We start from the raw sequence: 24,423 nt of genomic DNA, 5'->3' as shown, positions 1-24,423 counted from the left end.
TTTTAAAAATCAGACTCAGAAATATACAACAATTTAAGGACGTAAAACTAAAATTTGGCAGACTTATGAGTCAGTCTGACTTCAAAGCCAACTGTGATATATTGAACAGAGACAAAAAGTTCAACAGCAAACGTAAGTAAAATAGCATCTTGTCTATTAAGAGAAGTTGTTAAAACACAGATGAGTACCAGAAAGATGAAAAAATGAGCCACAAAGAGCTAAACTAAAAAGAAAACCTCCCTTAAAACTTAATTACTTGAAAACTCTTTCATAGTCTCGTTTATTCTTATTATACATAATTCTATCAAGCGTGGTTACTGGGCTTTCAAGTCCACAGCAAAATTAGATGAAGCAACTTTTTTTTTTTTTTTTTTTTTGCGGTACGCGGGCCTCTCACTGTTGTGGCCTCTCCCGTTGCGGAGCACAGGCTCCAGACGCGCAGGCTCAGCGGCCATGGCTCACGGGCCCAGCTGCTCCGCAGCATGTGGGATCTTCCCAGACCGGGGCACGAACCCGTGTCCCCTGCATCGGCAGGCGGACTCTCAACCACCGCGCCACCAGGGAAGCCCTAGATGAAGCAACTTTTAAGACGAGGGAGACAGAATGACTATCATAAGAAGCTGGTAACAGTGAAGAATACTATACAATACAAGAATACAATTGTTACTTGGAGAACTAATTGCCAAGATACACTGATTGAAGGCTATTTAAAGTATGGGCAACTGCTCTATATATGATGACAACCACACATTATGAAACATGATTTCCTTTATTTTTAGTCATTTCAGCAAGGTGATCTTTAAAAATACATAACTAAACAATTTACCATATCTATAATACTCTTGTAGACCAGGCTTCCTGACTTTTTAGTTGTTCAGGAAATATGGTTTCTTTCCTTCTTACATTCTGAGAATGCTAAAAGAAACACAATATTACAGGACAAAATAACATACTGACCTTAAGACATCAAGAGGGCCTTCTATCGTGAAGCCTCCTCCAATTCTCACCCTGCCTCTCGCACTGCAATTTTTTCCCTCTTCTTTATTTTACTCATTCTTTACTTTGTTATTTCACTTGTTCTCATATGGCACATACCCTTCCTTACTTAAAGGACTCCTTGGAGGTAAAGACCATTTGCGGGTAAGATTATTTCATTTGTAACTGCAGAGTATCTAGCACAGTGCCTTCTACATAAGGTAAACTCAGCAAATATTACTTAAACTAATGAAATTTATGTTCAGTACACTCAGTTTTAGAATACAGGGATGCCTGTAGAAACAACTTCCATACGAAATGGTTGAAAAGGTAACCTATGTGTTCATTTATCACAAAATGATCTACTACGTTTCAGGCATTGTTCTAAGCCCAAGGATTAAAATAGTGGACATGAAATACCCGTTTTCTGAATTCAAGGTCTCATACTCTCATAGAGAAGACAGACAAACAAGATACAATTAACAAGGAGATACAATATGGGATTTCAGATAGTCATTGGTGCAAATAAGATAATAATGTAGGATAATGGGATAGAGAGTACTTAGGTGAATGAACTATCATCATTTTTCAGCTTATTCCCTTATATCAAGGAAGATACGCAGCTATGACTTCTAAAGATTGTTCAGAGGTAAAAAATATGAAAGATGCGGGCTTCTCAAAAGTAACCAGTGAAATTCCCATGGGCTGCTGTAGTAGCCAGCCTTCCAGATGGTTCCCTATGATCCCCATACCACCTGGTACTCATACTCTTGTGCACTCCCCTCCTACACTGTACCAGGGTTGGTCTCGTGATTGACAGCATCCAGTGCAAGTGGATTCAATTATAAAAGCCTGGCTTCTGTGTTGGGCTCTTCCTCTGTTAGATCCCTTACTCTGTGGGGGATGCCACATCATGAGGACACTCAGGCAATCTATGGAGGGGCGTTCTGTAGTGAAACAGAGGTATCTGACCAACAGTGAGAAACTGAAGCCTGCCAGCAACCATGTGAACGAGTTTGGAAGTGGATCCTCCCCCAGCCCATCCTGAGTCGACTGTAGCCCAGCCAACAGCTTGAGTACAGCCTCATGAGAGACCCTGAGCCAGAACTGTCCAGCCAAGCTGCTCCTAGATTCATGACCCTCAGGAAACTATGTGAAACAGTTAATGGTTACATATGTTTGTTACTTGAAAGTGCTAAGTTCGGGGGTAATTTGTTACGCAGCAATAGACAGCTAACACTGCTGCCTTTGTAGGAGTTGGCATCTGAGCTGAGGCCTGAATAAAAGGGAGTCAGTCAATGATGAAGAGATCTTAGGGAAGAAGATTCCAGGTAGAGAGAATAGCAGGTTTAAAGACTCTGAGAAGGCTGTGAGCTTGGGGTGTCACTGCAACAGCTAAAAGGCCCATGTGGTTGGAAACTTGTTGGTGAAGCACAACCAAGTGGTAAGAGAAAAGTGAAATTTTCCTTAAAGAGAGATAGGAAATAACATTACCTACCCTATGTTTTACAATGAATAATCTTTATAGACTACTGAGCTACTATGTGGGAGGTAAGGGTGGAAGCAAGAAAACCAAGCAGGAGCTTACTGCAACTAGCCCAGTCAAGAGATGACAGGTAATCAGACTATGATGTTAGAAATAGAAATATCACAGATTGGTAAGATTCAGGAAATGTATTTTCAAAGTGGAGTCAACACAACTATATAAAAAGCATCCACGTAGTCTACACCATGCCAATAGGTTTTTGTGTCACCTGGATAACACCAGAACAGACCTAGAAAGAGGGGAAATTAGATATGATTGAATGAGACACAACTCAAAATTCAAGACATAATTCTTGGTGTGATGGTTAAAAATCGTAATTTCGTGCAGTTAAAATGCTGTGGGGGCCTGGTAAGACTCTTCCCTTTACAAAATAATTAAGCAGTCAGTAGAAATGTTCTCTTTGGCATCTGGTCCAACTGGTGCCAACCAGAGTGTTTAAAAAAAAAAGTATTTAAGCAATCAACTAGCAGAGTTTAAAAAAAATTAAGTAATAAAACAGAGATAAGGAAAACCAAAAATAAAGTCAGATTTTCTTTCCACATCAACATATTTCCAAAGGGACAAAGTTAAAGACAGGAAGTATTTCTTTAAGTTAAAGAACAAATACATGGTAACTGGCCAATTATTCACTGGTTTCATAGAGTATTAGAGTTTTACTTACTGGGGCTTAACAAGAATCTACATGTTCCTACTCTGAAAATTTTCTGAGCAGGCACTGTTCACAAAAAGTACAGAAGTAATTTGTCAAAAAAACCTGCCTTTCTTACTGCTGGCTTCCATTGTATGCACAAAAAGCATGTCAGGACGACTCACAGGAAATATTTATTTCCAAATCAAGGCCGTATTTTTGTACCTGGGGACCAGCCTTCGGCTTCCCTTTTCTGGTAAAAAAAAAAAAAGTTCTGATATTCTCAAGCCGAGACATGAAGAATCAAGCTTTAAAAAGTAAAAATATAAACAAATTATTATTAGGATTATCTTACTACAGAAGACCAATTCTTAACTTACTAGTCATACACACACATACATACTACATATATATACATATATATACATCTCACATTAAATGGAGGAATTAATAAATATGCAACTTGAAAAATAAGGGTGTTTTAAAGAAATGCTTAAAATTAGATAAATCTTTAAAAAGACAGAAATACTGACAAAAAGACAGGGCACCCATCTCTCTAAATTTTCCATATTTTTTCCCCAAGACCTTGGGTATAAAAATATATAGCTGCTGTAGTAGGCACTAGAACCTTCAAGTAAATACTAATGGCATAATTTTTTAAGTTTATTTTTGGTGCCTTGGGTCTTCGTTGCTGCACGCGGGCTTTCTCTAGTTGTGGCGAGCAGGGGGTTACTCTTCATTGCGCTGGCTTCTCTTGTTGCGGAGCCCGGGCTCTGGGCACACGGGCTTCAGTAGTTGCAGCGCGTGGGCTCAGTATTTGTGGCTCGCGGGCTCTAGAGTGCAGGTTCAGCAGTTGTGGCACATGGGCTTAGTTGCTCCACGGCATGTGGGATCTTCCTGGACCAGGGCTCGAACCTGTGTCCCCTGCACTGGCAGGTGGATTCTTAACCACTGTGCCACCAGGGAAGCCCTGGAATAATTTTTTCATTTAATTTTTTTAAAGAAAAGAATCCCAGTGAATATATAATGGATATTTTTAAAAAACCAAGCATTACTTGCATATTCATGAGAAGTCTACAAAAAAATTTAAATGTCCAAGCCTATCCATGGGTCCATGTTCTATATTGTTCTAGTTTTTTCTTAACCCACATAAATCAATGTATTAAATTAAATCCTGTATTTGATCACATCTTCTTTTGCTGCTAAAATCAGCATATTAAATGTTGAAATACTTCAGTGGAGAAGTTCTTCTTATTCTATGTCACTGAAAGAGCAGTCATAAAAATCCGACAGAAAAGCCTTCAGCTTTAAAGGATACTTCAATTACATTCTATCTCTTAATGGCAGCCCCTGTAAAATTATTATATCCCCCAAGAAAGCCTGTGGACAGCAGGTGCTTCAGAAAAAGTTTGCTGATTAAAGAAAATATATATTCGTTGCCTTTTGTTTATAACTTAGGCTACATTCCTTTTCATCATGAACTCATTCCTTTTGCCAAGAAAACTCAAATATGACTAAAATTATGTTAACCTTTTTAAAAGTCTACGTCAAATCACTGTAAAATAATTCTTCAAATGAAGGAAGCTTTCTTCTTTTATCTCACACTGTACCAATTTTGAAATTGACTATGGTACATAGGGTCATCACTCCTAATTTTTCACCCCTCACTACTGTAATTATATACTCACACCCTGCCACATAGGCAGTAGTGCCTAGCTGTGCGCAGACTGTTCTTCCACGCCCCAATCCATCAATGTTGGCATTGACCACGTGTCTTATCTGGTCAATGGGATAATAGAAATGACAGTGAGCCAGTTCCAAGCTTGTCTACGCCTAGATCCAGACAAATCACTCCCAGGCAAGCCCAGTCCACAATGGTCAAATCACAAACAAGCTACAGACCTGTGACCATGAATATGCTTGTTCTTTTAAGGAACTGAGATTTTGAAATTGTTACAAAACAAAAATATATCAATGCTCAGTATCTTTATATGGCTACTCATGTAACATTAGTTGCATCAAACCACACCTCCTTGGATTACCTATCCTAATAATAGTAATTTTCTTTGACTATCTTCTATTCCAGAAAACAGAATCAGAAATCTTTTTAATAAAGGAATTTTTAAAGAAAAAGTTGTCATGGAAAGACATTCTATGAAGTTTAATTTTCAGAAATAAACTACGATATACCAAATAAACTATATTTTAACAAACTCAAGTTATAATTTTGTAACCTCAGATGTGTCTACAATTTACCAAGCAGTTCTCTAAGTGAAATGAAAGTAACCCATCTCCCTAACTATCTGAAATACTCCAGAACCGCTCATCTGGTTTTTTGAGCAGTTCCTGAATAGCTTCCCTTCTAAACCTCACAGGTGTGAACTAAGTAGTGTTAGGAGGAGGAACCAGTATAAATTAGTAAAATCTTCAATTAAAGAAGAGTTTAGTAAGTACAGTTTTATTAATTTTGAATACTAATACTTTTAGGGTCTGCCTGAATCACAAGATAGGAATCATCTGTTAATTCTGTGGCTAGGAGGATGTTTTTCCTTTTTATGCTAAGTGATTTAGAAATCTATTCTTTTAAAAAGTAGGGTAGATTTCTGTTTACACAAATATTTTATTAATTTTTTTCTGTCATAATTTGTATGAAGACAAACTGTAGCCTAACACGATTCAATTAAGTTATAAAAGCAATGAGATTTTCATGAATCACTTCCAAGAACGTCATTGCCTTTTTAGCCATTTATATATAATAAGGCAAAACTAATATACAGTGTGAAAACTGTATATTAATAATTTGCTGAGCATGAGTCACTACAAATAATTCTTATTTTCATTATTGTGCACTAAAGCTAGCATCACAGAATATAAAAACAAGATTCTTAAGGCTAGTTCAACCACCCACCAGATACTTGAGTTAACTCTGTAACATTGCTCCCAGATGCTCAGTTATCCTCTGGACCCTTCCAGTGAGAGGCAGTGTTCCCAAATCAGGGGGATTGTGAACCTGTTTCAGTAAGTTAGCAAAAGGCGGTAATCAGGCCTATTGTAATTTCCACTTTTTAAATAAAATAATTACTTTAAAAATGACCCTTTTACACAACACAAATGGGAAAAGAATGTATCAAAAGAGCACGAATGATGGTGAATAGAGAACAGACAAGTCAGCTCACATCTGGATGGACCCTTGGGCAGCTTATCCTTATCCTTGGCGGAGCAATGACACCAATATTTGCATTTTGAATGTTAGGTTTTAGTTGTTTTTATTTTTGCTCGTATTTTTACATTTGCACTGATAATAGTCCAGTGCATACAGACAGGATGCATAAGGATATTAAATTAGCACTCACTAGTAGAAGGGAAATAATAAAATAACAATTTTGCAAATGCACTCAAAATAGTCCTTAAGTTGCATTATCTTACTCAAAATAGTCATCAAGCACATCAAGAAGTCGCTAGCCCTTAAAAAAAAAAGAAGTCAAAAGGAACTAGAGCATTCATAGCAGCAGATCTATTACTCAAATGCTTATCAATAGTAGAATGGATAAATTGTGATAGACATATAAGATGACACACTAAAAGAAGTGAACAATCTATAACTACATGTAATAGCTTGGATGAATCTCACAAACAACGTTAAGAAAAAGAAGTCAGGTGACCTCCCTAGTGGTGCAGTGGTTAAGACTGCACGCTCCCAATGCAAGGGGCCCAGGTTCGATCCCTGGTCAGGGAACTAGATTCCACATGCATGCCACAACTAAGAGTTTGCATGCCACAACTAAGGAGCCCACATGCTGCAACTAAGGAGCCCGCGAGCCACAACTAAGGAGCCCGCCTGCCGCAACTAAGACCCGGCACAACCAAATAAATAAATAAAATAAATATTAAAAAAAAAAGAAAAAGAAGTCAGAAACAAGATTATATATTGTTTGATTTCATTTATGTAAAGTAAAAAAACAGGCAAAATCAATTCACAGCAATTATCCTTAGGGGGTGGGGGACAGTTAGTGACTGAAAGGGGCTCAAGGAAACTTCCGGAGTGCTGGTATTGTTATGTGTTTTGATCAGGTTGCTGATTATACAAAGGTGTTTGTGAAAATTCATCAAACTGCCTTGCTTACAATTTGTACACTTTTATGTATGTCACAATTCACAATAACTAAAATGTAAAAAAAGAAAGTAAACGTTAGACTTGATTGGGCTATTCACATGCCCATTGTTTTATTTGTGAAGTGTTTGATTTCTTTCTTCTCATGTCAAATATAGGAATGCAATATATTAAGTCTAAAAGTAATTTGTCTAGTTTTAGAGTTACAGTATGTAACTAATTTTAGACTACATTTTAATATACATCTGTGTCGAAAATCAAATACAATGTTATTTTGAATGTGTTGAAAATTGTTTTCTTAGACAAATAATTCAGAGACAACTAAATGGTCAGTGTCACTTAAAATAAGAAAAATAATTTTAGTCTTTATATATCATGAATATTAATTATATTATCTTTAAAATTACCTTTATTATATGATCATTGATAATACACAAAGCTAAATTGTCATTTACATAAAATCATTTCTGTATCATGCAAAAATGAGGCAAAATAAACTCCTACAGGGGTTTATGAGATTGTCTAGTATAATGAAAAGGTTTTGAGAATTAGAAGGAAAGTTGGGCAAGAGTGTAGTAATAGAGAAAAAGAATGGTTAGAACCGTGGATATCTGCTGACAAATTCCAGACTTTCCACCAACAAGCTGTGTGAGCTCTGTCAGGTCAACACTGTCCAACAGAAATACACCGTGAACCACGCTTGTAATTGTTAGATTTCTAGCAGCCACATTTTAAAAGGTAGGAAGTATATGTGCACTGCAATACACCAATAAGATCTAATGCAACCCAAGACTTCATCGAAATGTAGTGCCACCAAGGCAATAAAGCTGTGTTTAACAGAAAAATATTTCACAATGCTTTGGCTAAAAATTTTAAGTTTAAATTAGTTAAAATATGAAATTCCAGGGCTTCCCTGGTGGCACAGTGGTTGGGAGTCCGCCTGCCGATGCAGGGGACGCGGGTTCGTGCCCCGGTCCGGGAGGATCCCACATGCCGCGGAGCGGCTGGGCCCGTGAGCCATGGCCGCTGAGCCTGTGCGTCCGGAGCCTGTTCTCCGCAACGGGAGAGGCCACAACAGTGAGAGGCCCGCGTACCACAAAAAAAAAAAAAATGAAATTCCATTCCTCAGTCACACACTAACTGCACTTTAAGTGCTTCTGCCACACAGGACCAGTGGCTACCACACTGGACAGCACAGTTGTCAAGTCATTCGATCTCTCTGAGGTTCGCTTTCTTCATTGATAAACTAAAGGAGGTATTCAAGAGGAAGAATTCCCAGCGGAAGTGTCTGCCAACGGAAGCCCACATGCCCCACTCAAAACACAAGCCACGCAGGAATGCAGCGCAGTGCCGAGGGATCCTATGACTTTTCAGACAAAGTTGGAAATCCGGATGCTCACATAAAATATCTTTCTTTTTCCATGTAGACAACTACCGTGAAATTTTTCCGAGCACTGTGTGGGCCAAACCAAAACATATCCATATGCTGCTCTTTGCAACCTGGGTTCTACAAAGCTTCTTTCCTGTTTTTCCAATCTGTGATTTATTTAGGAGTGATTTGGCTTCTACATCTGGAAACTAAAAAACACAGCTGGAGAATCAGTTGAGTGGTGAGCTTCAAAGCCCCCCTGTGAAGTCAAGGTGAAGCTACAGAGCCTGTGGTGAAAGTTAGCAGGATGCCGGTGTGGGCCCGTGCCATGTCTACACCCCAGGTTGCAGAGGCGTCTGAGAAAGAATCATCTGAAGGTTAGGGACAGCCCAAGCCCCTAATTTTGGATCAAGGACAATGTGCCAGAGAGAGATGGAAAGGGCGGTGAAGCCAAGTTCACCACACTGACTATCACTCTTATTGCCCTGGGATCCAATCCTGTGGAGCCTGCCTCCATCCTTCAGGGCATGAGACGCAGAGAGGGACACGGTGAACATGCTGGTGACAGTAGAAAGCTGCAGAGGTGAAGCAGCAAGTGGTAGCGTGAGCAGCCAGCAGCACCTTCCGAGGACACGGAGATGGGAAGTGGTGGGGGATGGCAGTGGACCCCAAGGAGGCCAGTTCTCAAGTCCAGCTGCGTCACCATCTGGGAATACTCTTAACTCTGAGGAGGCAAAGTAAAAAACTCTGTTTTGGAATAGGTGCTGTCAAAACCTCCTTTTAGTTCCAGGGTGAGGGAGCCTTGGAAACTGAGAATTAGTAAGAGTCCTGAGTTAGGATTCAAGCAATTTGAGCATCAATCCCAAGTGTGTCACTGCCTTGCTGTGTGACTTCTGTTTCCCCAGATTCAAAATGGTAATAATATTGCATATTGCTTTACTCAACATCACAGGTTTTCAGGACCAAATGATATCATGAATACAAAGCAATTTGAAAAGCATAAATGTCTCATGTGATAGCAAGGCATTTTTATTTATTATTTACTAAGCAATTACTAGTGGATTCTAGGAATGCAATTTATTAGATGTCATTTAAATCTCTAATCAGGATTCTTACATTTGAGGGAGGTGGAGTGGGTTTGGGCTTTAGAGGAATAGCAGTCAGCACTGATGACTCCATTACAAACCTGGCCACTTTCTAGAGGGTTCATGGCATGGAACCAGGGGAGGTCAAATTCCAAGATGGACTTAAAAAAACCCCAGAAAGGGGAATTTGCCCGAAAGCAGGGGTTCTTAACCTTTTTCAGGTCACTGATGCTTTGAGGATCTGATAAAAGTTATAGAGCCTGTCTTGGAAAAAGGCACTTATACAAAATTGACATAAATTTTCAGAAAATTCAGAGACCCCACAGATCCCAAATTGAAAATGCCACCCTCAGGGAAGAGAGGGTCACAAACAAGACACACGACATGGTCTTAGACTGAGCTGTTGCCAGGTAGGAGGCAGTTTTGAGAACAGCTGGAGGCCTGAAATAAAAACAAAGCAGTCTTTCTTTAAAGGCTCGGTCTCTGCTCAAAGTATTGCTACCGTGGGACCCTCAGATGAACACTTCTCGGGGGCTAAAAAAGGGGTCTCACATGTGTTCACAAATACCATCATTCTAGCTAACTGGGTTAGAAGCTACTGCTTCCTTGGGCAGTTTCAACAGAAAAGAGCATCTGCTAGCTTAATCCATATGGACCCTGACCAACCCAGGGAGCAAAAGGTAAACGAGACAAAGACAATATGCAGCCTGTTAAGTGTCCCTAAGAACCACACTGCACATGTTAGAACTATACTGTAGAACACGTAGGGACTTTTCCCATTTTGGTTTTTGGGACAGATAACAGAGACCACATGTCCCAAGGGATTTACAATCACTGAGTATCACCAAGAGAAGTCCCCAGCAACCTAGCCTAACAGAGAGGATCACGGCAGCAATCTGGCACCCACATAGACAGCAGGAGAGCAGGAAGAGAATCACTGATTTCCTAGAAATTCAACAGCAACTTCTCACTGACAAGAACAGAACTCTCCCTGATCTGTGAATCAAGTATGGCCTCAAACATTTTGACAAAATATTCTCTACCCACTTCCCGATCTAATTTCTTACAGAAATATGTTTAGGAAAGTACAATGGAAGCCAAATGGAAAACAGAAATATTCATCTCATGTATCTCTAATTATTAAAGTATGTTTGGAAGAGTGAGACCATACTGTGAATTTGAAATTACAATTGTTCATAAAACATTTAATGACTTTTTCATAATATGCTCATATGCTCTATTTTTTATTTTATCGACATCACAAAAGAATACCTCATGTATTGCAATATTTAAAACCTGACTTTCAAAATAGGGATGAATGAACAAGTTGAAATTACTAGTCATGCAATGAATGCTCTTTCTTTAAATCAAAGATATTTATCTTTCTAAGACCACTTGAACTCCATTAAAAAATATATCTTCTGATCATCAAATAATGAGGTCTTCACCAAGGACTGCAGGCTATGTGAAATCAGAAGGAACGTTCAGAAGCAAATGAAAATACTGTATGAACAAACACACTGCACTGCATTCCCATCTACTTGCCAAAGAAATAGTCACTTGTAGGAGTAGGAAATTTTCACAAATTGTCAATGGATTTTGAAACTTCCCAAGGACAGGATGGCTTCCACTTTGGGATTTCCCCTAACAGCCTCCTAGTTAGGTTTATACTTCAGAGAGATACCTGGAAACCTCTTTTAATTTTAATTCTTCCAGGTCAGATGGTTTAAACAGCAGATAATTTCCCTCTGTAGTTCCATGACTTCAAGTGCCACTTCTCACTAATATATGTCAAATTAAATGGTAAATCACATTTTAATATATAGTGGAACATTTTTACAAAAGTATTATGTTGGATATTCCAAGAATATAATTTAGAACAGTGCCTGGCACATAGCAAGTGCTCGAAGAATGCCAACAATGACAATGTCGTTCTCACCTTGTGGGAGGCAGCTACTAAGATGGCCCCAGGTGATCCTTACTTTCTGTTATTCTTGCCCTTGAGCACAGGCTGGACTTGGTGATTAGATTCTAATGAACAGAATATGGCAGAAAGTGATGAGTTATCACCTTCAAGATTAGGTTATTAAAATACTTTCACTTTCATCTTGGGTTCATACACACTCTCTAGCTTTCTCTTGGATCTCTTGCCCTGAGGGAAGCCAGCTATTATGTTTTAAGTTCCAGGTTGGAATCATGGGCCTTCAGAAAGGCCTGGATGAGTGAGATTGGAAGTGGATCTTCTGAGGCCTGCCAACAACCACATGAGTGAATTCTGAAGCAGATCCTTCAGTCCCGGTCAAATTTTGAGATGACTACAACCCTGATCAGCAGTTTGACTGCAACATCGTGAGACAGAGATCTTCAGAGAATCACCCAGCTAAGTCGATTCCTTTCCAGCAAAAACTGTGAGATAATATTTGTCATTCTAAGCTGATTCAGTTTGGGGGGTAATTTGCTATGCAACAGGATAACTAATCCAGATTTTAGAAGTGGGGTGCTGCCATGACAAAAACCTAAAAGGTGGTAGAGGCTTTGGATCCATGTAGTGGGCCTAAGAAGAGTGCCAGTGACAGTGTAAAGTGCCTTGGACACATTGTTCACAGAATTTTGGACTTTGAAGAGATTTCTATTAAAGGCATGAATGAAGGTGAGGAAAATCTTATTGGAAACTAGAAATTGCACAGTGGCAAAAGGTTTAACAATACGACACTTATGTGTAGTTACGTGACCTGCAGACCCATGCATTTATATGAGACGTTTACAAAGTGCCAAATGAACTGGGTGATTTAGTTAAGGAGCTTTCCCAGCAAAGTACTGAAGATGCTACCTGGTTCCTTCTTCTTGCTGTTTATAGCAAACTATGAGAATATAAATCGGGGGAGGGACTACCAAACAAAAAAGGAAGCAGGACCTGAAGGTTTTGAAAATCCTCAGTCTCTCTAGACAGCAAACAATGCTAAAGTTAAGAAACAGTTTCCAAGCAAAGATCATTTCTAGGGAACTGTCTGAGAAAACATGGTCTAAAATGAGATCAACGGTGCAGCTTCTGAAATCCTTTTGGTAAGCCCTGGGAAACGTGGCATCTCAGAGTACTATTCAATCAGACCACAGGATCTCCTACAACTTCAAGGGTGTGACTCACAGATACTCTCAACAGGCCTTTGGTAAGTTAAAGGGCATTGTCTCTCCCTTGCCTCTGCAGAAACTCAAGGTAGAGAAGGAATCATCTCCAAGATGGGTGTGGATTTTTGTCTAACAGAGTAAACCTCAACAAGTTTCACAGGAGACCCACAAAAATTTTGAGAGGATTTTACCAGCAGATACACTGCCAGTTTGGACTGGAAGGAATGGAGATGGTCCTAAATGAAGAAAGGCCATAGATCCCCCAAATTCTACAGGCAGGAAGCAGACAGAAAACTCAGCTGCCAACACATGGTACCTTTTGTGAAAAAAGGAAGGATGACTCAGTAGTCCATAGGGTAGAATCAAGAACCATGGAGAATTATTCCCAGGCCTGGACCTAGTTGAGGAACATTTGCCTAACTGGATTTCAGAATTTTCATGGACCAGCAACTCCTACACACCTTGCACTTTCCGCTATTTTGAATAAGAATATGTAGGTATCGTATGCCTGCCCCACTGTTGTATGTTGCTTATATGTTGAGGTTTAGTTTCACAGATCTACCAATGAAGAGGAACTATACTTGGGAAGTTGTACCTGAGGAACCATATCCAAGGAGCCATACCCACACCCGGATAAAACTTAGATGACTTCTGGATTTTGAGCTGATACTCACCTATCTAGTAAAGAGGATATAGTTTTCATCTTCTAATAAAAGTGATGTTTGACATCAGTACTATTTAATGTGTTTTACAGAATCAAACCTTTAAAAAGGATATAAAGTCCTTTTAAAAATTACCTCTAAATGTTTGTTAATAGGTTGAGAGATTATTGCAGTAGGAAGCATAGAGTTACAATATTAAATCTCACTAACGTAAAACTTGATAAACTGTTCTACACTAACCAAACTAATCAAGCAATTTATCAGCTGTCCAATATTAATCTACATTTAGAATACTTATTTTATAGTATCATAGCTATTGTCTAGAGCATACAAACAACGTCAAAGTTCTCTTACATACCTTGATTTGTAGAATTTTTTTTTTTTTTTTACAAAAATTCCACTTAAAGAAGGGCTTTAAATGAGAGGTGAAATGGGAAATAGAATGTTTGACTCTCCTAAAATGATTATATATTTTTCTTAAGTTCACTTACTCTCAAAGGAAAGGACATGGTGTCATTCAAATGTTCTAAAATGCCTCATCCTTCAGAATGACAGCACATCTTTCACTTTTCTATTCACTACGTATCATATTGTGACATTTTATATGTGAAAAATAGCTAAAGCAATATTTTTTAAATGTCATACTATTATAACGAGCAATTTATTTCATGCCCATGTCCCTCCAGGCTATGAGCCTATTTAGTGAGCCTTATTAGCGTGGGGCAATGTCTGGCATGTCCTCTGGAAAAGCACCCACAGGCCAATAAAAACAAAGAACACAAGTGTGCCATTCAGAAATACACAGCATTGTTTAAAAATAGCAACACCCATGCTGCTCAGACCAAGAGGAGGGTGCTGCCAGTCTGCAGACGCAGCTGAGCGCAGTGAGGAGTGCTCCGCTGTTCTGGAAATCAGCGTATGTAGGCTCTGGGCTTAGCTTGAGACATATGCTAAGTGATTCATCCTCTTCAGGATTGTTTTCTTAACTGTAAAATTCAGTGTCTGTATCACCAAGTGATGCGTTCTTGAACGTCAGACATGCAGGTACTCATAACATGAGTTCTTATTTTATACATGCAAAACCTGCATAGGTACAATGGGTGGCCAGATGTTCACTTTTTACCCTAACATAAACTTCTAAAAAGGAAACTTTACACTACTACTTTGTAAATGAAAAATCTGACTTAACGTGCCATTAATGGGTAGTAACCGTAAAATTTAAATACAATAAAACAACAAAACAATTATTAAAGTCTAGCTGTCAGGCCGTTGGCTGCCTGAAGTCGGCTCTCTGAAAACAAATGAGCAACTATATCTAGGAGAGAGGCTCTAGTATCAAACTGAGAGTTTCTCCTTGACTGTCAAGAAAACACTGAAAGGGAATTCAAAAGGGCAGAAGTTTCTCATGTGATTTGATGTTATTTTATGCAGCATCTGCAGATCACCTAAAATCAACTCCAGTATCAACTAAAATCACCTTTTTCAACAGCACCAAATGTCCTACACTCTGGAAATGCTGCATCAAATAATCACACCTGTTACTTCTGATTCTAAATTTTATCTTGAATCCTCACATGACCCACCTAACCCACTTTCTCAAAACCTTTAATACTGTCACAGAGACACTAAAATAATTTTGAGGGCAATGGAGTACTGTGGAAAGAACACAGGCTAGGAAATCACATTGGGGTTCCAAGTGCAGATTCATTAGATTCGACCTTGACACTGGCAACTTAATTTACCCCTCTGAGCCGCAGACTACTCCTTCACACCAAAGTGCTCAGTCAGGGTTAAGTGAGAAAATGCATGTAAGTGCTTAAGCCCAGCACCTGAATGTGGCAGACACTCAATAAATGGTATGTATTTAACATAATTTAATTCTTTCAAGGAAATTTTCAAATTTCTATCAAAATAAATTTGTTTCAAATAAGAGTGGCTCGAAAGAAAAAATACAGTTGGCCATTTTTATTTTACAGTAAAGTTATACATATTTCACTTCCAAACAAAGCTACAAAACCCATAAACCACTGACTGGCAAAAGTAGCAAAAACATTTTGTCCTCAGTGATAAAATAAGAACACTTATTTGTCAAAATGAAAAACAGGAACTCTTAGCTGCTACCATGCAAAGCGTTCTCAAGTCCTTTCTTACCAAAAGAGGGTCAATATAGTAGAAAAGACAGAGTGAGAGTGTCTTTAATCAAGTAAAATTTTCAGCCAAGGTGGGCATATGGCTCTGAAAAGAGCCACAATTAGACCACAGATAATGCCTCTATTACCTACTAGATGTAATACACGGTGGGCAAAATAAAAAGTAGCCCAATATTAATCTTGCAACAGCAGTCCTGGTTACCTAGTAAATGTCATAGTGATGCGCTCTGGGATTTGTGCTAGTCACATTAGATGTATTATTTCTAGTGCATGCAAGTGTGCAAAATATCCCCAGCGAACTAGGAAGAAAGCGAAGTTCAGAGGGGTTACCTGCCTGCTCAAGGTCACTCCATTGGTAAACACCAGAGTTGCATTCTAACAGTATCTGATGCCAAACCCACTCCCCCTTCGCTAGTCCCTGTTTCTTTCTTTTTAGGACATGCAGATGTGGGCAAGAATCATCCCCAATGCTTTGAAATGTCATAAACTGATGTTAGTCCCCTTCTCTCTCTCTCACGTCTTCTAGTTTCTCTCAAGTCATTTGCATTTTGGTCCTCCCGGCTTCAGTCGTCATTCTCAAACTCCAATTCACTCATTCCTTAAGTCTCTAAAACCTGGTCTCCTGTCCCAGCTCTTGGTAAGGCAGGAGGGAATTTTAAAAGGTCAAGGTAAGTTTTCCAATCTACTTGGATGTAGTGAACTGTATAACATGCCTGGGTCTTCTACCTCAGACTTAACCAAAAGGCTCACAGATACTGAGCAATTCTCCTCCCTCGTGAACCAATATTGGCGAGTTCCAATTTACAGGGACGACTAAGGCAGGTACAGTGTGTGGAGTCACACATATTCGTGCATGTCACATATATTTAACAGAATGTTTAACTGAGTCATATTTTCAAAAGTTATCTAGAAGCTTTTATCTTTTATTCAGGAAATAAATCTTAAGGCAGGGTTTTACATAAAGAGTTTTTATGTCTGTTCCATTTTTAAAATAGAACAGAATTAAACAAAAACAGCTTGATAAATTTCACCTTTTAACTGCACGATGTATGTACTTCAGTGAAAATGTCCATTTAATAGACAACATCTAATTGATGTTTGTGTGTCCTAACTTTGCACTTGAAAACGAGTATCCCTACTACGCATTGCCTATACCCGTGGGGCTAAATTACTGAGGTCTGTGAACCACTCTGTTGTACATGAAGTTCCCCAGTATTCCAAAATGCAAGTATCACCCTTCTAAGCACTGTACACCCGCTAACACTACTGATCCTATGACAAACTATTATAAACACCATTATCCTGATTATTACATATGATGAAAGCAAATCACAGAGATGTTAAGTAACCCAAGATCACCCAGCTGGTAAAAAAAATATACATATATATATAGCAAGACATCAAATCCAAGAGCTCTGACTCCTCAGCCCACATCTACTACATTTCACTGCTCACCATATAGAAGCACATTCATTGGCAGAGAGCCAATGAATATATAGGTATAGACCTATATATTTATTGATCACCTACTACAGTATATGCCAAGCACTTAGCACTGGAGATGAGAGAATTTTTTAAAAGCCTGGTCCTGAGCTGAAGGAGAACATTTTTTTTTTTTTTAAAAGCAAATTCAGGGTAGGTTGAAAACAAAGAAGAAACCAGATACAATATGTTTTCATGCTCAGGCAAATGGGCCATTCTATGTCTCAAGGGAACATAATGCAAAGGACAACTAACTTGAATAACCATGTCACCCTTAGAAGCACCAAACGTGTTTGTTTTAAATAACTGTAATACACTTATCTGGAATAGGAGCATAGAAGACATCATATGAACCTTTTCTTTTTTCTTTTTTTTTTTTTTTTTTTTTTGCAGTACGCGGGCCTCTCACTGTTGTGGCCTCTCTCATTGCAGAGCACAGGCTCCGGAAGCGCAAGCTCTGCGGCCATGGCTCACGGGCCCAGCCGCTTCGTGGCACGTGGGATCCTCCCGGACCGGGGCACGAACCCGTGTCCCCTGCATCGGCAGGTGGACTCTCAACCACTGTACCACCAGGGAAGCCCTATGAACCTTTTCTTGATGGTTTCTGCTCATCACTGGGAAGACCAAGAGCACTGCAATAATATAATACAATGTTTTAAGAATGAGGGACTGTGGGAGGGAGGGAGACGCAAGAGGGAAGAGATATGGGAACATATGTATATGTATAACTGATTCACTTTATTATAAAGTAGAAACTAACACACCATTGTAAAGCAATTATACCCCAATAAAGATGTTAAAAAAAAAGAATGAGGGACTGTTTGCCCCCCCCCAAATTTAAATAGTTACATCCCTCTCCCAGATCTTATTGCACAAGGTTACTGTCTACCTCTGGCAATCACACCCTCTCCTAATCTGACATGATATAAAAAGAGAGTTAATTAGTAACCAGACTTGAATTCTAAATTTAAATTGTCAGGGAGGGTCCCTTATCCAGAGTAAAGTACTTGGATTTATTCCAGTCTGCCTATTTTCTTTGATGTTCATTTAGGTACAACAAAAAAGGAGCTAATTATAAAAACAAATTCTGCCAATTTCAAAATTTTACCCATGGCAACCCTGGGAAGAGAAAATGATCAAATATCTCAAACAGGGACTGCTATGATAACAGCTAATGTTGAATGAGCGGTACCTACTATGTGCTAGGTATGTGTTAGGAGCTTCACAGGTATTAATTATTTTATCCTCACAATATTTTATAAAATAGGTCACTCTAATCTCCATTACATAAATAAGAAAAATGAGGCCCAAGATCACGCAAAAAGTTGCAGGGCTAGAATTTGAATCACATGCTTGGGGTAAAAGAAAAAAGCCTCAAATGTCTTTGCAGCCAAGCCAGCGAAGTAAATGTGCGAATCAGCTGAGTCTTAAGATTACAGAGCTGTGGTTCTTGACCTCAGCTGCACATTGCATTCACCTGGGGAGATTGCCAGGTGGGTTCCACCCCATAGATTGCGACTTAATTGAACTGGGAGTTGCCCCCAGGTAATTCTAATGGGCAGTCAAAGCTGAGAACCACTGTTTATAGACACAGAAAATGGAGCATGGCCCCAAAAGCATTTTTGCTTTTTTTGTTTTGTTTTGTTTTGTTTTTGGCTGCTTGGTGAGGAACATGGGATCTTAGTTTCCTGACCAGGGATCTAACCCGCGCCCCCTGCAGTGGAAGCTCCAAGACTTAACCACTGGATTGCCAGGGAAGTCCCCAAAGCAGTTTTTTTAAAAAAATTTTAAGTTAACTAACACTGTGCTGGTCAAAGGTTGTTACTACTGCCTCTGCCACCAGAGGTAACCTCTGCCCCACTCCTCAATATAATTAAGAAACACTATGGATGGAATATAGAGAGGCTGGCAGACACAGACATTTGTTTTTAGTGGACGGAGCATTGCCAAAGTCTGGAACTTTCCCCATGTAACCCCTGCCATTTCCTATTTATGGAACTGTTCTACTCCAAAATACACTTGGAGTTAGACATAACCTACTTTCAGAATAATGTCTGGTGACAATCCATTATTAAACTGAAGATGACCTAAATATGTTCATTTAACAAATGTATACCTTCAGATTACATGGCCAAATTACTTAACATTTTTCAAGAGGCATTTTTTAAAAAAAAGAACACTCATAATTAACTCTGATTTTAATCCAAGCCAGGTCAAGAGACCTCACATAACGAAACAAGTCTTAAGAATGGAGAGTTTAATGTCCTAAAAACAAATCTATATGTGTACATAGCACCGCTGAGTAAAATGTCATTTGTCATTGGAAAGGGGAAGCAAAAGCTGCGTACCATCAGAAAATCTTCATTAAATGGCCTGCAGATGTGAAATCCAAAATAAATGCTACAGAACAGAATTGTGAAAAAATAAGAATTGTAAAAAAAAAAAAAAAAAGAAGAAGAAGAAGAAACTGTAGCCTGCTTGGGAAATCATTCTTCACACATAATCATATTGCAACTGTGCAGCACCACAATTCAAGAGGAAATGGCAAAACACTAAATTAAAAAATGGACTGTAAGGCCACTTGTTCAAACTAGCTACAACATTTTTTTTCATCTCCTGCAGCAAAGCAAATGTTGTGTATTTTAATGGTCTTGTATTACCACTTACCACCCCTCTCCCCCACTACCACCACCAAAAGAAGGCAAATAAAAGGGGAAAAAAAAACTGAGATGGATTTTCTAAATGGAATACTGCAAATAAAGGCCATGACTCAGAAATCAGGGCCTCCTCAGTCAATGAGTTCCAGCACTGGGAGTTTAAGCAAATGTGCTACTTGGGCAAAATATTTCATTGTTGTTACTTGGTTTTTTTCAAAAAGCAGACAAGGAAGTGAAGTCTGAGAAAGCAGACAAAAGTGATTGGAACTAGTTTTCTCATCACAGTTAAACTTTGTTTGTTGACTGAATAAATATATACATTGACCCCCTCCTGAGTGTCAGGCACTGTGCAGTGCTGAGGATGTATTGGTGAATGTGACAGCACCTGCTCTCATGAGTCTCCTGAACTAAGAGAACAAGGCACCAACCTTGCATAATCCACCATATACACCCTTCCAGTCACGTGTGTGAAAATCCAGTCCTGCCATTGTACTACTGGATGGCAAGTTTTTCCCTTGGTCTAACTGCCGCTGGTGTCTTCTACGTAAACAAGTAAATAAATAAATATCCATATTTTGCATACCAACAATAACTCATGGGTAAATTTCAACAAGTTTTAAAGAAAAACATTTTTAAAGTAAGACTGAATCAAAACAGATTTTCCTTTTGAACAAAGCCCAGCTCATGTATTTTCATTGCCTGTGGCTATACAGCTTCAGTAAGCTAAAAATACTTCCTTTGTTTCTAAGTTGGGAAAAGCAAATAAGACCAAGAATCAGAAAACATTCAAAATAGCTAAAGCAACGAAAAGGTATCTGTTTTATATTTGTATAAATATACAATGACAGAAACTATCCATGCAGCTTGTATCTTCCTAGAAATATGAAATAAGCTATATTTGCATGATCAGCAAGGACTGTCAACATTTCACTACTCAGAGCCCTTTACTATTATTACTTTTTTTGGTGGGGAGAGGACTGCATAAGTGTTGAAAACTAACCACAAGTATAAGAAAAAGTTTTCAAAAAATATGTAAAGGATGACTCTGCTCTTAACAAGGCCACATGGTGCTTACTTTGCAGTCATGCATCATTTATGTTCCTGAAATTTACGTTAAATGGGATTCTAAAATAGAAGGATAGGAGCTTTCCGTCTTTCTGCAGGTATTGCTCACGTTGTGTTTGCTGTGTGTCTGGCAAAGTGAAAAACCAGGTTTCTCCTCTTGCACCTCTCCGGGACAAACTGAAAGTTACTCAGTTTAATAAAGTTTTTTTTTTCTTTTTCCAAAAACATACCTGCAGTATGGTGAACAGTAGCGTGGACTTTTCCAACACATCCAACATCTCTAAAGTCACACTACTGAGTTAACAGAGATAAGCAACTAGCAGGTCTAGGCTCCATTCGACTGGGCCATTAGTTTGGACCACCAGGTCATGGCTTAATTTCCCTTGAAGAAACAGCAGTTTGAGAAATCTCGGCCAAACTCCCCATTTCTTAGGCTACTGACAACGTCAAGTGGAAAGCAAATGCCTAGAAACCAGGAAACCATGCCCCTCCGGATGGGCTGGCAGGAGCGGAGGCAGGGATCCTGGTTTGTCTGCCCGGGTTGCAGCCGGGCCTTTGACAAGGGCTGGGGTAAAAGACTCAGTGTGTACCCGCCCATCCATCGCCCAGTGGAACCTGGGCTGGCGCTGCCAATTTCAAATGTAACCACCGGAGGAAGCGGGAGGATGCGGATGTGTCATCTCTGACACTCCGGGGTCCGGCGGGGCTTGCCTCTGATGTCCCTGAAGGTCAGAGGTGGTGCCCGCGGTGCCAACAGCTCATCAAAACCACTTTTCCAGTCAGGGCGGGAGGCGCGGGGCAAAGTTGGCCACCGGCCGCGCGCGTCCCGTTAACCGTACCTTGTAACTGGGCGGAAAGGGACTCCTGGTGCTGCTGGTACTTGAGTGCCACCGCTTCGGCTTTCCGCAGCTGTGTCTGCAGCTCGTAGTAGAGCATCGCGCCATAGAGAAAGCCGAACACCACGGTCAGCAGTAGCAGCGTCTGGAAGATCCGCTTCTGCTTTCGGGAGCACATCCCGTTTCCCATAGTCCCGTCGGGACCCCGCGCCGCGGCCGTCCTCGCCGCCGCCGTCCCTTCCTCCCCTCGGCCCGAGCGGGCGCCTCAGCAGCGGCCGCGGCAGGAGGTGGCCGGACGCAGCATGAGGAGGAGACGCGAGACACAAAAGCTGGGCCGGAGGGTAAGTGGCGCCCGCTCAGCCTCCGCGCGCCGCGGGGCGTGCAGCCATCGACGCCGCCGGGGCAGCCACCGCCGCCAAACTTTGGCGAGGCTGACTCTCCTTGAGTGCCTGGGCCCGGGAGGGGGCCCTCCGCATACTTCTGAGCGGGCTGTCCTCGCGCCGGTCCGCAGATGCCGCCTGCCTTGTTCCCTCCTCCCCACTTTTTGGCCCGGCTGCCCCCGGCGGCGCTCGGAGTCCCGCCCCTGCCGCTCCCCGCCCCCTCGCGGCAGCTCCCACTGCGCGACTTTGTTGCCACCAAAAGGAAGGGGTGCGCGCCCAACAAAGGGAGCCGGGCTCCAGGCGGCGCCTCAGCGCGCGGCCCGCGGGGGTGAGTAGTTGGGTGGGGGCCGGCTGCCCCGGCCGGGTTTGGGGGGACGGCGGGCCGGTGTCACTGACGGGGCTGCGGAGCCTCGGCCGCCGCCGCCTCCCACTTAACTTACGTGTCACCCACGGCCCAGCTATTCTGGCCAACGGGATTCCGGGAGGAAGTCCCACTCGGGCTCCCCGCTCATTGGGCCCGTCAGAGCCGCCCCTCCCTCCCTTCGGGGAGGCAGTGCCGGGCTCGATTGGACGCCCGCTTTGTCCGTCCGACCCCGGGGCCGCGCCTTCCCTCGAACGCGGGGGCCGGCTAGGGCCTCCGTGGGCCGCGCGGCCGCCTGGCGCGGGGTTACGCCCATGTGGAGTGGTGGTGGCTGGGAGAGGCCGCGGAGCCAGCGGCGGGGAGATCGGAGTGCGCGGGAGACGCGTCCCGGGTGACGGCTGGGAGAGATACGGGTGTGTGTGTGTTTGTGATCCTGCCCTTGGAACGCACGTGGGGAGAGGAGTACAGTGTATAAAGTGGGAGAGAGTGGATAGGAACAGCTGTGTACACTACACCAAGCACCCTTTTTTTCCCTGTCCAGTGGGCAGATGCGGCAGGCACACGGGATAGCTACACGGTCAGCACAATTTTCTTGTGAACCGGAGATGCCTTGCCTACTGAGTCTTGCCCCATCCAGTGCACTATCACGGATGCGTGTGTCCCCATAGATGGCAAGACACAAGTCCGGAGACTCGAGCGCGCTAGCATGCTAGACTTACTGCTCAACTGTACACGTGGGTTGGGGAAATCAGCTTGTCTTTGGCAGAGGGGAAAGAAATGATCTCGTATGTTTCCCCTGTCTGCAAATAAAATAATTTTAAAACAAATCTTACGGGCTGAAATAAGTATGCATTTATTTTGTCATATGTATTTGTTTTATTGTTGGCAAAAATACATCAGTTACACAGCTAAGTTACATTTTAAAGGCCAACAAAGTTTCCCTATGTAAACACAAGTAAAACAAACATAGTAACTACAAACCTCTTCAAAGAAAATCCGTAGTACATTTGTTCTTTCTATGTACTTGAGGGAAAAAAATTGAGGTTATGCATAAATTATAATTTTGTTTCTGCTCTTGACCTAAATTCTAAAAAAGTAAATATTTGTCAAATGCCTCAGTCATGTCATGGAATTTATCACATACTGCATACTTTTTAAGATACTTCAACCAGATTTTAGTTATCACTATTAATAATGGCCAGTGAGTACTCAAAATGAGGGTAGATCTGTTTAGCCACAAATACAACTTAAAGACAGCCCCTGGTGCAGAAATTTTTTAGTGTTAAAAGCCATAAAAGTAACCAAATTTACAACCTAGCCAGCCTGTGACGTTTATATTACCATGAAAACTAAATGTGCCTGGCATGTGCTTTTCCCTAATAAATAACTTACATTATATTTTTTAAATGCTTTCATTTACTATCTCATCACAGCCAGGTTAAATATTTGGCTCACATATTGGTAAATAAAGAAAGCAAAGCTTATCAAAGTACTGTGATAGCTCTAAGACCTTCTTGAAAGCTAGGAGCGCAACAGGATTATAACCCAGGTCAGAATCTTCCTCTTTCGATCTCTTTCTCCTATAGAAGCCAGGTTCTCATTCTTTTTAAGCAAGTTATATAAACAAATTATATCTGGTCCATTAGCGTGAGAACCTAATTTAAAGAGAAAAAGGTCTGAAGTTTTAGTTTTTGTCCTGTCATGTAAATATTATGTAACGTTACTTGTTATTGAATTTACCACTGTTTAAATTTCACTCTTTCAATGTGACTCAAGACTGGAAACTGAGACTGGATAATTCCTGTGACCTTGTCAGAATTCCTCGTAACTAAAAATTCCTCACCGTTGTCAGTGTACAATTTGCTAAACAAACTCTTCCTCCAAAAAAAACTACCAAAACTGCTCTGGAAGAAGTTAAGTTTTATAGCAACAATCCTTGCCCGTACATGAATAGATAATTATCCTAGCCACAAAAGAAAAAGAAGCTGTC

At 40.7% G+C, this 24,423-nt stretch overlaps 1 protein-coding gene and 1 long non-coding RNA gene across 5 annotated transcripts in view; one reads left to right on the top strand and one right to left on the bottom strand.

The window, feature by feature from the left end:
* GOLIM4 (golgi integral membrane protein 4) overlaps positions 1-22,506 on the bottom strand; it is an 80,665-nt gene extending 58,159 nt beyond the window's left edge. For 2 of the 4 annotated variants that reach the window (XM_030864082.3, XM_030864116.3), the window contains exon 1: positions 21,696-22,506. In XM_030864082.3, the coding sequence (XP_030719942.2) occupies positions 21,696-21,882 (187 nt within the window). In that variant the 5' untranslated portion in view covers positions 21,883-22,506. The remainder of the gene's footprint in view (positions 1-21,695) is intronic. The other 2 variants (XM_030864075.3, XM_030864107.3) reach the window with 2 other exon arrangements.
* LOC132597261 (uncharacterized) overlaps positions 21,697-24,423 on the top strand; it is a 125,027-nt gene continuing 122,300 nt past the window's right edge. Inside the window, exon 1 of the long non-coding RNA XR_011377429.1 lies at positions 21,697-22,033. This is a non-coding gene — a long non-coding RNA (uncharacterized lncRNA). The remainder of the gene's footprint in view (positions 22,034-24,423) is intronic.

The sequence above is a fragment of the Globicephala melas genome, chromosome 4, assembly GCF_963455315.2.
Source record: "Globicephala melas chromosome 4, mGloMel1.2, whole genome shotgun sequence".
In the NCBI taxonomy this organism is placed as follows: domain Eukaryota; kingdom Metazoa; phylum Chordata; class Mammalia; order Artiodactyla; family Delphinidae; genus Globicephala; species Globicephala melas.
The sequence above is the reverse complement of the archived record's forward strand: the minus strand, read 5'-3'. Positions and strand labels throughout refer to the sequence as shown.